The following is a 15,994-nucleotide window of genomic DNA, read 5'->3' as shown; positions in this document are numbered from 1 at the left end:
TTCTTCTTTCTTTCTTTCTGTTTCTGTTTTTATGTTTTATACCGCGGGAGCGATAATGACGCGCTCGTGCTTCTTGTTCTGTCCCTGCAGTTTTCACGTGACGTGACACCAATGTGGAACGTCATTTTTCTTTCGCTGCGGCCGCGCGCGTGATCTTAAACGTTGCTTTTGTACTTGCTCGCCACAGCCCCCTGGTGGTGGTGGAGCACTACAGCCCTCACTACAGCCCCCTGGTGGTGGCAGAGCACTACAGCCCTGGCTGAAAATTACAATATAATTAAAGAACCCACAAGAATTGTTAATTTATTTCATTTTAATAATCGAATTATTTTTAAGTTACATTATATTTTTTCAAAGCGATGTATTGCAAGAGTAGAACAAAACACACATTTGTGAAGCTTCTTATTTGAATCATACACAAATAACACCAATCTCTTACTATTCATGATTTTCCAAAAGATCATTTTAATGATTAATTTAACCATCGAATACATTGTATAGTGGGTCACTTTGGATAACATTTAGCAAACAACAAAAACATTAAATATATTACATTTAAAAGTCACACAAATCTGAGGAAATGTAAAGCTATAGTGAAAGCTGAAAAATAAATAAGAGACATATGTTAAGATATGTAAATATAGGATTAGTTGTTGACTTATCAGTAGCATAGTATTGAAAAATAATAACATTTTTATTAACGATACAATCCAACAGGAGCCGACTCCTCATCAGGGACAGAAGGCACATCTCATGTAGAACCTTCATGTTTCTGCACACTTCATATAAATTACATACTTTGCATTCATCACTGACCTGGAACTAAAGTGAAACAACCACATGGACCTGGACCTGATGCTCTTTGATTGTTTATCCATTTTAAAAGTGAAGTTAAAACATTTTATTAGAACCACAGACTTAGTAATCGTCGATCAGCTTCTCTTCACCATTCTCCGCCTGTTGGACGGTGCTGGTTCCTTGCAGCTGATCACCACCGTCCCTCGGCTCCTCGTCCTCCTCGTCTGTGTAGGAGTAGGACTGGCTGCTGTAGTTCATCATGGTCCGGGACAGGTCCACCTCAATCGGGAACACGTCCGCCTCCTTCAGCTCTGCATAACACTCATCGTAGTAGTGGGACATGCTTGAAACGAAGCGCTGCAGCTGGAACACGATGTCTTGGACTGTGTTTGAGAGAAATGAAACAAGCACAAGTCAGTGCAGTTCACAGAAGGACGCTCAGGAGACAATCAGCCTATTGGACCTCTTTATACTACTTAGAAAACCAAGTACAATATGTCAAACATTAAAATCCTGACTTTCCTAGCACTTAAACAGGCATGGATCTCTAAAAATATCATGTTTCATAAGTAGGTCGAGAGCAGCCCCTTATGGTCAAACTAACACATGGATTTCAGAATCAGTAACTTTTTGGGGATGTTATTTAGAGCAGTTTACTTGTGGGCTGTGTAAGGGCAGTGTCCAGGAAAAATAGACTCCTTGTGGATTCTTTCCGCATCCCTGCCCCTGCCCCTGCCCCCGCCCTGCCCCCGCTCCCGAGGCTGGTGCAGGCACTGATTTTAGTCCCTTTATATTTGACTTTGGACCCAAACCACACGTACTTTAAATGTGAATCTGGCGTAATATATCATAAACATAAAAGTGGACATTTACTAGAAAATGATATATATAAATATATATAAATATATAAAATACATTACCAAGAGCCATTACTTTAACATTTATTTTGCCAAAGCCTTGGTAATGATCCGTTAGTTGACACGCATTCAGACACGTACCATGTTTCTGGTCAAGAAGTTCTATTTTCTCCAAAACATCTTTCCTCATCTTTGCAAAGCGGGCGCGGGCTTCTTGACGACATCTGAGAATCAAGCGATACTCGTAATTGCCTGTGCTAACTCTGTACAGAGGTTCACCCATGGCCTGTTGAAGAAAACCATTTATAACTCACCAATAAACAATATCCAATGAAACATGCAGATAATATTCAATGAACTCACGATGCTGCTATATTCTTCATCATCCATTTCTTTGACCTTCAGACAGTACGACTAAAAGACATAAACATGTTTTACTTCACTGTTCAACGCTCTGTAATAATAATTTGCTCAATTTCTCTTACCAAATATTCAAACTTCACATCCAGATACTTTCTGATGGTGAGCTTGGTGTCTGGAATGGCTTTGTGAAGGTAAGTGTTGAGGTCATGGAGCATCTGTAAACGAGAGTCCAGGTACGAGATGAGCACAATGACGTCCGACACTCTTTTCTCTCACATCTCACTCACAGGTTTGATGGTCTTCAGTAGCTGAATACCAGATTTTTCGATGCTGCGGTGAGCGTCTGCAAACTTGACAAACGCCTCACTGGCTGCTGCCTGAGGCTCCCGGACGCCGATGACCGAGAAGACGTCACCAAATGCTGCACAAGCAAAGAGGCGTTCATACATTTTAGACCATTTCATTTTTGATTTATAGAACAAATTTAAAGCACTAACAAATGCACCTCTGTGAGTTTGAGAAAGCTCAAAAAAAGCTCTCAGCAGTCGCTTTGTGTGCTCCATAAGTCCTGTTAACAAACATATGTTACAATACTGCAACTGTCAAAAACAAACAGCTATACAAGCGTTTTAGAACTCTTTAATTACCCTTGTAGAGTTCTGCAGTCTTTTCTAGTTCCTCTAGTCTTTTCACCAATCCATCTGCAAATCACTATCAACAGTCAGACACTGTACAAGTGTTCGAGTTTAAAATCCACATCATGAGTCTCACCGTTGCACAGAATAGCTCGACTGAGTCCGAGGGCATCTGCAGTGCCGGAGCTCATATTCTCAACAAGGCGATGCTTTACTTTTTTCAGAACTAAAACAGAGATACACATGTTCATAATTTTGTTCTATATTGTCAATTTAAAAAATAAAATAGGCTGAATAGGCAAGTATTAAATTAAGGTGAGACCTATATCCAGAGATTTCCCTTGTTTTGGATCCGCTTGCAATTTATTATAATGGATAACCGCTTCTCCCTGGAAAACAAAAATAAACACATGTAAATGAAGTGTTATTACGCTGCGACTGCCACATGAGACCCGAGTATGGCCGACTCCAGCAAAGCAAACTAATCCTTTTATTCTCACAGCACTGTCCGACTTTAATCCAGGTCCAGGATGTCATGGATTTTTCCCCCGCTTGTGAACAATGACTCCCTAAAAACAACAAAGTCTACTAGACTGATGACGTCGTACCATTGCTTTTGTTCATTGTATTAACGGCTCTAACACAGCTCCACTGCGCAGCATTACTTATGAACCGGTCCAGCGGTGCGCTCGGACAGTGACCACTTCTTATTGGCAATTTCGCAGCAGGAAACGTGAGTACAACATTTCTATGAAAATAATAATATTCATAAATGTAAAGAATGTACCTGAACTGCTTGAATCATCTTCGCTACCTCCACTTTTGTCTTTCCTTTCACTGGTTTGCCATTAACGCCCGTGAGTTCATCGCCAGCGGCCAGTGTTCCCTCCAAAGCTGCTGGAGTGTTATCAAAGACCTGCAGGAGGAACAATCTTCATGTGCCATTGTATTAGAAGATGAACGAGCAATTCTAAAGACAGTCCTACCTGCACAATGTAGAGACAAGGACAGTATTGTGCCCCTCCACCAATGCTTATTCCAATCAGGTTGTTGGGATCTTTCTGTAGAGTCACTGTTCCTGGCACTGTTGGTATCCCACTTTAAACAAAAGTCATAATTGTTTGAAGCGTTTCGCAATCCATAAATGTAATATAACAGTTATATCTAGTAAGTTAAGTTTCATTTCATTCATTTATTCAGTTATACAGGGAAAACCCAATGAGAAAAGTTATTTTTCGTGGCCCTAAAACACAACACAGAATAAACAGCAACATAGGAAACTAAAACACAAATAAAACAATCATTAAAATTAATCAAGACATGATCAATACAAGTTAAGTGACTCACAGCTTGTCTTCTTCCAATTCGTAATCCATGTCCATGAACATTGTTGCACTGACAGCTGTAGGAAGAGTAAAGTATAATAGTGAGTGATACAATAATACTGCAGTGTCTGAACGTGAAAGAGTAAAGTATAATAGTGAGTGATACAATAATACTGCAGTGTCTGAACGTGAAAGAGTAAAGTATAATAGTGAGTGATACAATAATACTGCAGTGTCTGAACGTGAAAGAGTAAAGTATAATAGTGAGTGATACAATAATACTGCAGTGTCTGAACGTGAAAGAGTAAAGTATAATAGTGAGTGATATAATAATACTGCAGTGTCTGAACGTGAAAGAGTAAAGTATAATAGTGAGTGAAATAATAATACTGCAGTGTCTGAACGTGAAAGAGTAAAGTATAATAGTGAGTGAAATAATAATACTGCAGTGTCTGAACGTGAAAGAGTAAAGTATAATAATGAGTGATATAATAATACTGCTGTGTCTGAACGTGAAAGAGTAAAGTATAATAATGAGTGATATAATAATACTGCTGTGTCTGAACGTGAAAGAGTAAAGTATAATAATGAGTGATATAATAATACTGCTGTGTCTGAACGTGAAAGAGTAAAGTATAATAGTGAGTGAAATAATAATACTGCAGTGTCTGAACGTGAAAGAGTAAAGTATAATAATGAGTGATATAATAATACTGCTGTGTCTGAACGTGAAAGAGTAAAGTATAATAGTGAGTGAAATAATAATACTGCAGTGTCTGAACGTGAAAGAGTAAAGTATAATAATGAGTGATATAATAATACTGCTGTGTCTGAACGTCCCTTTATCACATTGGACGCACTTGTTAGTAGCAAAAGCACCGACAGCTGCTCCCGCGCACATTGTAATATGATATACTCAGACTCATGGTTTCATTGTTTTTGAGGTACTTTATGAGAATATATTCACCGGGTAATAAACTGCATGCGCTAAATGAAGTAGTCAACAACAAACACGTCTAGCTAATGGTAATGATGCTACTAGCATTATAGAGCAGAACATTGTTACAAATATTAAGGAGGATTAGCATTACCTATTTTGTTTCCAAGCTCGACACCGTCGTGCTCAAAATATGTCTTAAAAGTCACGGATTTGATGTACTTTTCACCATTATAAAATGCACTAAAAGCTCATTATTTACTCTGCGGCGTCACTTCCGCCATCAACCGGAAACACCTGTCACAGTCGATGATGATTGGTCCATGTTCACTGCTCTGTCATCATGTCTGTCATACACACAGCAGTTTAACAATAGGCTAATGCGTCTTATATTATATTATATTATATTATATTTTATATTACAACTTTATACTGTAGCCAAAGTTTTTAATAGCTTGAGTGTTCAGTCTTGAGCCCTCACTGATGGGGAAAGTGAAGCTTGTGAAACAATAACATATTTTCCACAGTGACATCTCGTGGTTTGTTTTAGAACTACATCGTCCGCATTAGACACGTTCATGAGGTTAATTAGCTGCGAAACGAACTTCACGAAATATTCAGCTGGCCACTTTATGTTATTTATGAAGATAATTATGACAATCGAAGGTCAGGTATTTGAGCCACAGAAAAAGGAAGGAGGGAAAATGAAAACCTAAAAAAACAGAACATTGATCAATGCTTAAGCCTTAAGTGACAAAGAATCAAACCATTGCTTGGTAAATGAATAATAACGCGGGAGTTGCGGATCCCGTTGGATTTCACGAGCTTTCACTTCGTGACGTCAGAGCATGTCGGGGTAAATGCGGTCAGATCTGCGCAGGTGTGGTTAATCCTGAGTTTTCCCATCACTAATTGAGACAAAAGGGTTTGTTTGATTCAAAGCATTCATAATCTGTAATGATGTGACCTACACGACACTTACAGAGCTGCTGCCAACAAACAAACAAGTGGAGGTAAAATTCTCACCTTTGTCTCTTCAGGAAAAAGACCGTGTCCTTTAGTGTGTGACTCTCATCCACAAACATGGTAAGGCTTTAACTTTGTCCATGCATCTCCAGACACACTTGATGAGGCTTTTTGTGATTATTTCTGTTACATAAAATCAAACTTCATGTTAAAATGTGTCCGGGACCAAGTCATTATTCATGTTTGGCCTTTGTGTCGTGGGTTATACATTTTTACCATTGCAAAGAAAACACAAGACACACATACTTTGCTATAAGTGCCAAATCGGTGCATTGTCTGCTTATCTTGTTTATGGAAATTCAAACAATATACTGTGGACTAAACCACAAAATGCCTCATTTAATCCTCTTCATTCGTTGTTGAAATGTGTGACTTTGTCTTTTTCCACAGGAACTTGAGATGAAGAATATGGAACTTAAAGCTGGAGACAAGTTGAAAATAAAAGGAATGGTTCTGGATGACGCTGACGGGTAAAGTTAACCACCAGACTGTAGATTCAGTCAAAGCTGCATTTATTCTACACACTATTTGTTTTAGATTCCAGATCGACCTCGGTTGTGACAAAGAGGACTTGGCTCTGCACTTCAATCCCCGTTTCAATGACGACCTGGATGGAACAGTTTTTGTGTGTAACTCTAAGACGGCTGGTTGCTGGGGCGACGAGAAACGAGAACTGAACCTTACGCTGCAGAAAGGGGCTGAAGTCAAGGTGGGAAGAGGAAATGTTTTATTGATGCAAAATCTTTCTTTAAAAAAAAAAGTCTTCAATTAATTGCATCAGCCCCACCCAAACAATTTGTCTTTTTAAATATTTCTTCACATCACATAATCTAATCTTCTTTTAATTTAATTTTTTTTAAAGATTGGAATTTTTAACACTGAATCCCAATTTAGGTTTTGTCAATGTGTTGTCACGGCACAAAATGTCCGATTCGATTTCTTATACTATGGAGGAGAAAACCCAATAGCAATTTTGACACTGCTTTACTCCTTTACCATGCCCATGTTATATTTATTTTATACTATAATGTAATTTTCCATGCAGAATAGTATATTTTTTGACGTGATCATACTACTTTGCACAGTATTATAGTACAGTATATACCTTCTCAAATGTGTAGGTTATGTAGTTCAGATAGAAACAATAATTAGTTTTAGGGTATTGTTTTTTTTGTTTGTTCTTTGGTCAGGTCAGGGTTGATGCTGTTGTAAAATATAAAGTATTTAATGTCTAAAGTCTGTTCTGTTTGACTTCAGATCGTGGTGACGTTTAGCGGACACATGTTTGAGGTGGAACTTCCTGATGAACAGGAAGTGCACTTCCCAAACCGTGAGGACATGGACCTTCTCAACTACCTCAGAATCAGAGGCGACTTCAAACTGACGTCCTTCAAGATCTGCTAGATAAACTTGTATTTACACACTAGTACTTTTTATTGTCTTCTTTCTAAATTAAAAAAGTTACAAAGTAAAATGAAAATATTATCCAGTGCCTCATGTTTTGCAGCTGAGAAGCAAAAACAAGAACAATGTTCATCATGAAATCACATTTATTATATTTCATTTCAAGATTATATAAGTAAAGTGACAGCATTCTGCAAGATGATACAATCTAATTATAAACCACCATACCATGTACCACATGATCAAATCAAATACAACAACAAATTCAAATAAAGTAGTTATTTTAGTACACCTTTTATAATGGGTTTTCAAAAATCAATCTGAATAATCCTTATTTCCCTGTTTACTATTATCTCTGTGTAGGACTGGCTTTATGTTCATCACTGTTTTCTGTGCATTTACACGTATTTCGTTCAAACTCTCTATGGCGTCCTCTTTACTGTACTTTCTCCAATCACAGGGAATTTCTCCTTGTCCCACAAATTTTAACTTGTGATAATTCTCCAGTTCCTTCTGAAATTGACAAATAAACCATTTCCAGTAGACCAGCTTTGATCCGTCAGGAGTGATTAACCATTCGGCGTAGTTTGTGCCTGCAGTTTGATATATTTTGTAAGGAAAAGCCAATTGTGTGAAGGACTGAGGACGGAATTTCTTGTCACTGGCGACTAATGTTGTGCAAGAATCAATGACCATTTCCACAGTTCCTCTGACGTGCCATCCTTCGATCCCAGTGGGGCGGTGGAAGGGCACGCTGTGGTTCTCAGGACTGTGATCCTTGACTGTGTTGGTGCAAACAGCAGCACAGAAGGGACACGTCTCCCAGCAGCAGTCACAAAGCTGATCGATCTGGTCTGGCTGGAACTGGCACTCATTCATTTTATCAAGCGGCAGGTTTTTGAGCTCCTCGGTGATGGGAACAAGACGTTTCTCAATGGCGTCTCTAAGGAAACTAAATATCTTCACATCACTAAAATTTTGAGCTGGAATTTGGCCAAAATTGAGTTTCTCCCGTAGCGTTGTGTGAAAGGCTTGTAGCCACACCTCGATGTCTCCTTCTTTTACAATGTCAGTGGCCTGAAATAAAGCATGCGTCACATGATTTTTGACCTCATCAGTGTTCTTCTTTAGTAGACTCTTCACATGTGTCTCCCTCTGGACATAGTCTTGCACTTCTTCTTTGATGAAGTTCTCAATATACGTATTTGCATTCTCTATGTAGGTCATGTATCTCTGAAAATCTCCTTTCTCTGCCAGAGACTTCAGCACATGTTTCTCTAAGTTCAGCCTGCTCGCTCTAAACGCTGGATAACTGTCCCTCATGACTTGAGCGATATCGATGGCAGTTCTGTTACACACGGCCTCAGTCATGGAGGCCTTCAGCTTCTCACAGATCACTTCAGACAGAACCACCGCTGACGACTCTCCTTTGCAGGAGATCGTAAACACTGTGTAATGTTCATGTTTCATTCTTTCCAAATCCTTGTGTGTTTCTCTCTTCGCAAACTTTTCGTGCGTCTCTGAAATCCACGGCTCATTTTCGTCAATGATGTGCAGAGTGAGATCCACGGGAAACTCCTGCTTCAGAGAGTATTCCCACTTAGTTTGGAATTCCTCCACACGTGTGTTCACGTGTTGAGCCATTTCTCTCAGGTAATTTGTGCTGTAGCCTTTTGTTGCCACTGGTTTGCCCTTGATGACCTCCACAGCCTCTTCCTCTACCGTGTGGATGAACTCTGTGATGTGTTGTTTCTTAAGGTTATCCTGCTGCTCAATATAAGCAGAATAATCTTCAACCTTTGACAGATTTTTGTAGCATTTTGAGTTCTTACGTGTAATTATAAAAGTAGATTCAAAACCAATCTCTTGAAGAATCTTGATTTGATCAAGCGCCAAGTTGATTTTCCTGATGCATTTGATGTGTTCCTCCAGTTCAGGAACACAGCTTTCCCACACGGAGCTGAACTGTTTCTCCAGGTCTTCGTCTTTCATCTTGTCTTTCAGTTGATGAGCAAGTTCAATGCTTTTCTGAAACAATTTGTCCTCTAATTGGATCTTCTTTGCATTTAGCTTTTGATTTCTTTTCCTTTCTTCAAGAATATCACTCAGATTTCTTTGTGTTCTTCTGACCATTTCATCACAAAACTCTTTAATCTTTTGTTCATGTTGTTCTTGCCAATGAACCAGCAGTTCTTTGTGTTCCTTTCTGTCAAAGTATTTGGACATAGCTGTTTTTATTTCCTCATATTTTTTGCCGATTTGCCCATTCAAATAAGTAAGGTCGATTTTGTCAATTGTCCCATTTTCAATACTTGTCTGAAGCTCTTTTTCAATGTTGAGCATTTCACTCCTTAAGGCCCAGGTCCAGTTTCCAAACTCAACCTCAAGTTTCCTGTAAACAGAGATCTCAGTAGTATTTTTGAAGGTGAAAACAAAGTTTTCGTTTAAAAGAGCATTCCAGAGATCCTGCACTTTAGTCTTGAATTCAGAAAGAGTGACTCCAGGAGACTTGGATGCTTTGGAGAGGATGAAGCTCTTCAGGTCTTGGACACTTTCGCTGTAACCTGGATTTGGAGGAGCCATTGGAGGACTTCCCTCCCACAGCGGAGCAAAGTATTTGACGTCTTTTTCAATGTCAAACTCAATGATTTCACTAAAACTTACAGCGTCACAAACCTCCTCTTTGGCGGCGAGCTTGACAATCTGGTCAAGTGTTTCTTGCAGTTTCCTTTTTCTATCCGTGTTTTTCTCAGCAGCGCTAACATCTGTCACATTCTTCTGAACAAACACACAACTTGGTGAAAGTTTGACTTTCTTCATCCTCATGAAAGCCTGAACCACAATCTGCAGAATATCTTGCATCTCAGAGGGGTTTTCTCCACAGATGTTCACCAGAGTCATGTTTCCCACACCAACAACAAATGTGGCCAGCTCGTTGTCGTGGTGAATTGTTGCATTTCTGTCGCACTCCAGAGCTCGCAGACCCTCAAGGTCCACCATGAGGATGTAGTCCCACTGAAAGTCTTTCCTCATCTCGTCTGACAGTTTGACCAGCTGCATGAAGGCTCCTCTGGTGCATCTGCCTGCACTGACCGAGAACTGGAGACCAAACATGGCGTTCAGCATAGTCGTCTTCCCACTGCCCTGTATGCCCAAAGCTGACAAAACAAACACTCTCTTGTCCCCCAGTTTGTGAATGACCTGATCGATGAGGCTTGAGATCCAGATTAAAGGGACGTGGCCTGAATCTCCATCCATCAGCTCCATGGGGCGTCCTGAGATCATCAGCTCTGCTGCCAGCTCGGGGAATTTAGACCAGTCTTGCTGCGCCGCCTTTGGTGGTTTAGATAGAGACTTATGGGCTTCATAGATCTGTTCCATTTCTCTGAAGATGTGCTCCAGGCCACATGTTGCTGACTGAAGTCTGGATGATATTTGTTCAAGTTCTGCTTGTTTTGATTTGAATTCAGAAGAATTGTCAGCACTTTTCTTCAGGACCCAGATCTCAGCCCACTTCTGTTCATAGCTTTGTAGAATTGAAGAAAGTTATCTGTGGTATGAGCGTCCAGTAAGATCTGTGTCCATGTGAGGAAATACTTTCTCTCTGTAGGAGGTAAAGATGAGAGGTGTCTGACAAAAACCTCCACCAGGTCATCACAGGAAGCTTTGCACTGATCTTCTCGTAGCTTTTGCAACTCATTCTGCTTCTTACATCTTTCTTTCTCAATATTTCCTCTGAGACGATACTGTTCTTTGTTTATTCTGCACCACTCCTGCAGCAGTTTACCTTGGCAGGGAAGGAGACTGCTTTTTATTTCGGTTATTTATCTTTTGAATGGTCTTCATCACTTCCATGGTGGCAGAAAACCCCTTTGAACAGCAGAGATCCTGTTCATCCACTTGGACTCCTGTGGTTGACATTGACTCAAGCTGAAAGGACTCACATGGACCAGATAAAATGTCTCTGATGATACTTTTCAGCTCTTCAGAAACATCTGACTGGTTTGTGTCTTTAATGCCGACGTTGTATTTTCCCTTCTTATGTTGAACCACACAACTGCCACTGTCTTCAGAGAGAACGATGAGCGGTTTTGAAGACTCCAGGAGAGCAGACATTACTTCAGCACTCACATGATCGTTTCTCAGTGTTGGCACAAAAACCACATTGACTGAGGACTCCATTAGTATATTCAGTTGTTCATGATGAGTCAGACCGTCCCCGTGAAGGTTACAGAAGGCCACACTCTCAGTGAATCTGTCATTGGGTTTTCCATCAGGATAGTACCAGGCAATCTCTGCTACACCGTCAATCAGAAGGCGGCTTTTGGTGCTGCCGGGGCAGTTTCTGTGGAAGAAGGTGCTGTGGTGGTCATTAATCAAAGTGTTGATGAGCTGAGATTTGGACACAGACAGAGAGCCCAAACGGAAACAAAACACCATTGGCATTTGTTCTCTGCAGATGGGAACTGCTTTCATAGTCACAACTTCAGAATTCTCTTTGGCCTTAGTTCTTGTTTTTTGAATCTGTCTGTACGTCCACAGAGGACACTCAATGTCCTTAGTGAAAGGGTCAGGTACCAGCAGAGGTAAGGCATACTGACACATGGACAGTTTTGTGACAATAATCTGCCTTAAAAAGTTGTCTGAGCAGTGGAACACGGCCATCTGGACGTTCAGAGGGTAGATGCTACTGGACAATACTTCTGCGCTATCATCACTTTGATCTTTAGAGCCTTTTGCTTTAATCCAAATATTCCTAGCCCTGTAGTCTAACATCAAGAGTTTGTGCAGATAAACAGAGCAGAGATCACTCTCAGATAAGTCTTGGTCACGTTTCAGAGCTGGACTGATTTGAAGAAGCTCTGCAGAGGTCAGTTTATGCTCAAATCTGTCCTTTAGGTGCAGTCTGGCCAACAGAGCTTGGATTTGATGAATTTGGCTTTGCTCCAAAGGCGTGTCCTGTGATATTTAAGTTTAAGATGTTAAGACATATTTTTTATTTCATTTTTTATTCACTTTTGTCCAAATATCCAAGCATGACCGAGGCTCCTAGAGGCCACCACAATTATGTCCATTCTGTCAAATTAGTAAAAAATATGGCCGTGGCTGGAGAGCCGCGGCGCGGTCACATGGCCGCGCAGTTTCAGGGACCGCGGCATTTCCCTTATAGCCCGTTATAGCCTCATGGCTAACCCTAACCTTAACCCTAACCCTAACCCTAACCTTAACCTTAACCCTAACCCTAACCCCTAAGCCCGTTATAGCCTCATGGCTAACCCTAACCTTAACCCTAACCCTAACCCTAACCTTAACCCTAACCCTAACCTTAACCCTAACCTTAACCTTAACCCTAACCCTAACCCCTAAGCCCGTTATAGCCTCATGGCTAACCCTAACCTTAACCCTAACCCTAACCCTAACCTTAACCCTAACCCTAACCTTAACCCTAACCCTAACCTTAACCTTAACCCTAACCCTAACCCCTAAGCCCGTTATAGCCTCATGGCTAACCCTAACCTTAACCCTAACCCTAACCTTAACCCTAACCCTAACCTTAACCTTAACCCTAACCCTAACCCCTAAGCCCGTTATAGCCTCATGGCTAACCCTAACCTTAACCCTAACCCTAACCCTAACCCTAACCCTAACCCTAACCCTAACCTTAACCCTAACCCTAACCCTAACCTTAACCCTAACCCTAACCCCTAAGCCCGTTATAGCCTCATGGCTAACCCTAACCTTAACCCTAACCCTAACCCTAACCTTAACCCTAACCCTAACCCTAACCTTAACCTTAACCCTAACCCTAACCCCTAAGCCCGTTATAGCCTCATGGCTAACCCTAACCTTAACCCTAACCCTAACCCTAACCTTAACCCTAACCCTAACCTTAACCCTAACCCTAACCTTAACCTTAACCCTAACCCTAACCCCTAAGCCCGTTATAGCCTCATGGCTAACCCTAACCTTAACCCTAACCCTAACCTTAACCCTAACCCTAACCTTAACCTTAACCTTAACCCTAACCCTAACCCCTAAGCCCGTTATAGCCTCATGGCTAACCCTAACCTTAACCCTAACCCTAACCCTAACCCTAACCCTAACCTTAACCCTAACCCTAACCCTAACCTTAACCCTAACCCTAACCCCTAAGCCCGTTATAGCCTCATGGCTAACCCTAACCTTAACCCTAACCTTAACCCTAACCCTAACCTTAACCCTAACCCTAACCTTAACCCTAACCCTAACCCCTAAGCCCGTTATAGCCTCATGGCTAACCCTAACCTTAACCCTAACCTTAACCCTAACCTTAACCCTAACCCTAACCATAACCCTAACCTTAACCCTAACCTTAACCCTAACCTTAACCCTAACCTTAACCCTAACCTTAACCCTAACCTTAACCCTAACCTTAACCTTAACCCTAACCTTAACCCTAACCTTAACCCTAACCTTAACCCTAACCTTAACCCTAACCTTAACCTTAACCCTAACCCTAACCCTAACCCTAACCTTAACCCTAACCTTAACCTTTTTCGGCCGCGCGCCGCGGCACTGCAGACACTCATGTCCTCATGCCGTGCATTGTTTATATATGACTTGTACTAAGCAGTAAAACACACGTAAAATAACTTCTTAAATAAGTAAATATCAAGCATAAATTATTCTATTTGAAACATATTTTTTCTTACCTTATTGTCGACAGAATGAACAATCTCCTCCAGTATGTCTGTACATTAGTAAAAAAACATATTTACAGTATGTTCTGCTTTGTATTGTTCTTGTTCCTCTCATACCTTTGTGTTCAGAGTTCATGTGGATCTGGACTTGCACAAGGCTCTGCTCATGTCCAGCCAAGAATGTTACATTGTCATCCTAAACAACAGATTCATAATTATCAATCTATTTAATTAATCAAAGTTTACTTTAAGATGTAATATGTTTTTATGAAGTATAAATATATATATTTCATAGTATTTCTTACCTTCAACATAAACACAGGTCCATTCTTGTTTGGTTGAGCTGTGAGTGTCAGAAGTTCATCAGAACATGGTCATTAATGTATGTTACATTCATATGCATATTAATAATGACACGTATGTCTCATATCTCACCTGATTCATGTTCCACCTCTGTCTTTTGTTCATTGTCCTGCTGCAAGAAGACCAGATGAAAGATGCATGTTAAATATGAAATACTTTGCTCTGCAGGATTCTTTAAAAGTACACTGTGTAACTTTTCTGGTAGAGGACAGACACCTGCTTGTCTCCATAGAGATTGTATTGCTTGTCTGGAATGTTGCACAGTTTGGCATTATGCTTCCTATCTCCATGGAGACAAGCCAGTGATGCCAGGTCAAGTTGTAAGATCTGAACGTGTTCAATAAATGCAACAAAGATACGTTTACATCGTGCACCTTTAACAATAATATACACATAATAAATGTATAAAAAAGAAGCACCTGCACCTTTGGCCTGGAGCCTGGGGTCATGACCTGGACTTGCACATCTGAGGTCTCAGACTTGACCTGGACTTTGGCTTCACAGGACGGAGAGCGAACCTGGATCTGCACTTCAAAGTCTTTAGTCTCCACTTTCACTGAAAACATGGTCTGTGTTTTAGATGATTGAAGGTCACTGTCCTCTGAATATTTGCCTGGAAAAGAACAAAAAACTGAGGATCAGCACGAGTCCACAGTTGTACTTGTTTTGTGTAATGATCAAATACTTTGTGTCGTTGACTCCATTGTTACTTCGTCTTCGTCTGACTCCATCGCTGCACAAAAAAAGATAATATTATTGAGCTGCAAAGTTATGAACTGTATTTTCTACATTATAGAATTGCAACATAACTTGTTAATAAATGTTACAGATCGTAGTAGCTGATAAAAAATAAATAAACTCACCTTTTCTGTTGTTGAGCCTCTCGTGTTGACCCTCCTTAGTAGGCCATATAGGCCATAGGCTGTAGCCTGTATCGTTCAAGTTCGCTACACCTGTCACAAGACTAAAAAAAAACTTCAAATATAAAATTATCATTGTACCATTAGCTCATGACCAAAAGTTCTCCACTCGGATCGCGCCAGTTTTTTTACGGCGATAACTTAAATGCGGAACTATATTCTCAGCCTGATAGCGCAATATCCCTACGCCTGAATCATTCCGCCTCTGAATCAGCCAATCAGGTGAGAGTTACAACAACAACATAAAAGATGGCTGCTCCCGTGGAGCGGCATGTTGTCTCTCGAGCCGATAGAAAACACTATGAAAATATGGATAACACGTGCATCACACACATTTCATCGGTAGAAAAAGAACAAACACAACCACAGACTGTTGTCCTCTGGAGGAAGCTGTTGTCCTCTGGAGGAAGCTGTTGTCCTCTGGAGGAAGCTGTTGTCCTCTGGAGGAAGCTGTTGTCCTCTGGAGGAAGCTGTTGTCCGCTGGAGGAAGCTGTTGTCCGCTGGAGGAAGCTGTTGTCCTCTGGAGGAAGCTGTTGTCCTCTGGAGGAAGCTGTTGTCCTCTGGAGGAAGCTGTTGTCCTCTGGAGGAAGCTGTTGTCCTCTGGAGGAAGCTGTTGTCCTCTGGAGGAAGCTGTTGTCCTCTGGAGGAAGCTGTTGTCCTCTGGAGGAAGCTGTTGTCCGCTGGAG

At 40.8% G+C, this 15,994-nt stretch overlaps 2 protein-coding genes and 1 pseudogene across 2 annotated transcripts; 1 reads left to right on the top strand and 2 right to left on the bottom strand.

Moving 5' to 3' along the window:
• Positions 1–445: 445 nt before the first annotated feature.
• On the bottom strand, positions 446–4,055 carry pick1 (protein interacting with prkca 1). The gene is made up of 12 exons (XM_072443737.1): positions 4,001–4,055; positions 3,640–3,751; positions 3,441–3,569; positions 2,976–3,042; positions 2,790–2,879; positions 2,666–2,719; positions 2,524–2,586; positions 2,306–2,439; positions 2,141–2,233; positions 2,019–2,069; positions 1,797–1,941; positions 446–1,181 (listed from the first exon to the last, which is right to left on the bottom strand). Exons 1-12 carry the CDS (start codon positions 4,039–4,041, stop codon positions 919–921), a joined length of 1,242 nt encoding a protein of 413 aa, XP_072299838.1. The 5' UTR covers positions 4,042–4,055; the 3' UTR covers positions 446–918.
• A 2,271-nt stretch (positions 4,056–6,326) lies between these two features.
• On the top strand, positions 6,327–7,367 carry LOC140357741 (galectin-2-like). The gene is made up of 3 exons (XM_072442256.1): positions 6,327–6,411; positions 6,479–6,650; positions 7,199–7,367. Exons 1-3 carry the CDS (start codon positions 6,341–6,343, stop codon positions 7,343–7,345), a joined length of 390 nt encoding a protein of 129 aa, XP_072298357.1. The 5' UTR covers positions 6,327–6,340; the 3' UTR covers positions 7,346–7,367.
• Positions 7,368–7,660: 293 nt separating this feature from the next.
• Positions 7,661–15,119, bottom strand: LOC140358828 (interferon-induced very large GTPase 1-like; annotated as a pseudogene).
• Positions 15,120–15,994: the final 875 nt, after the last annotated feature.

Source organism: Eucyclogobius newberryi, unplaced genomic scaffold (genome assembly GCF_026437365.1).
Source record: "Eucyclogobius newberryi isolate DKJ021-1_F unplaced genomic scaffold, fEucNew1.0.hap1 SCAF_13, whole genome shotgun sequence".
NCBI lineage: Eukaryota > Metazoa > Chordata > Actinopteri > Gobiiformes > Gobiidae > Eucyclogobius > Eucyclogobius newberryi.
This window is presented reverse-complemented; position numbering and strand designations above follow the sequence as displayed.

Bases quoted from the DNA above. Each gene is read 5' to 3' on its own strand.
- LOC140357741 (XM_072442256.1), top strand. From the start codon at position 6,341: ATGAAGAATATGGAACTTAAAGCTGGAGACAAGTTGAAAATAAAAGGA. The intron at 6,412-6,478 runs GTAAAGTTAACC...TATTTGTTTTAG, and splicing joins GTTCTGGATGACGCTGACGG to ATTCCAGATCGACCTCGGTT. The intron at 6,651-7,198 runs GTGGGAAGAGGA...GTTTGACTTCAG, and splicing joins AGAAAGGGGCTGAAGTCAAG to ATCGTGGTGACGTTTAGCGG.
- pick1 (XM_072443737.1), bottom strand. From the start codon at position 4,041: ATGTTCATGGACATGGATTACGAATTGGAAGAAGACAAGCT. The intron at 3,043-3,440 runs GTACATTCTTTA...TTTGTTTTCCAG, and splicing joins AGATGATTCAAGCAGTTCAG to GGAGAAGCGGTTATCCATTA. The intron at 2,070-2,140 runs GTAAGAGAAATT...TATGTCTTTTAG, and splicing joins ATGTGAAGTTTGAATATTTG to TCGTACTGTCTGAAGGTCAA.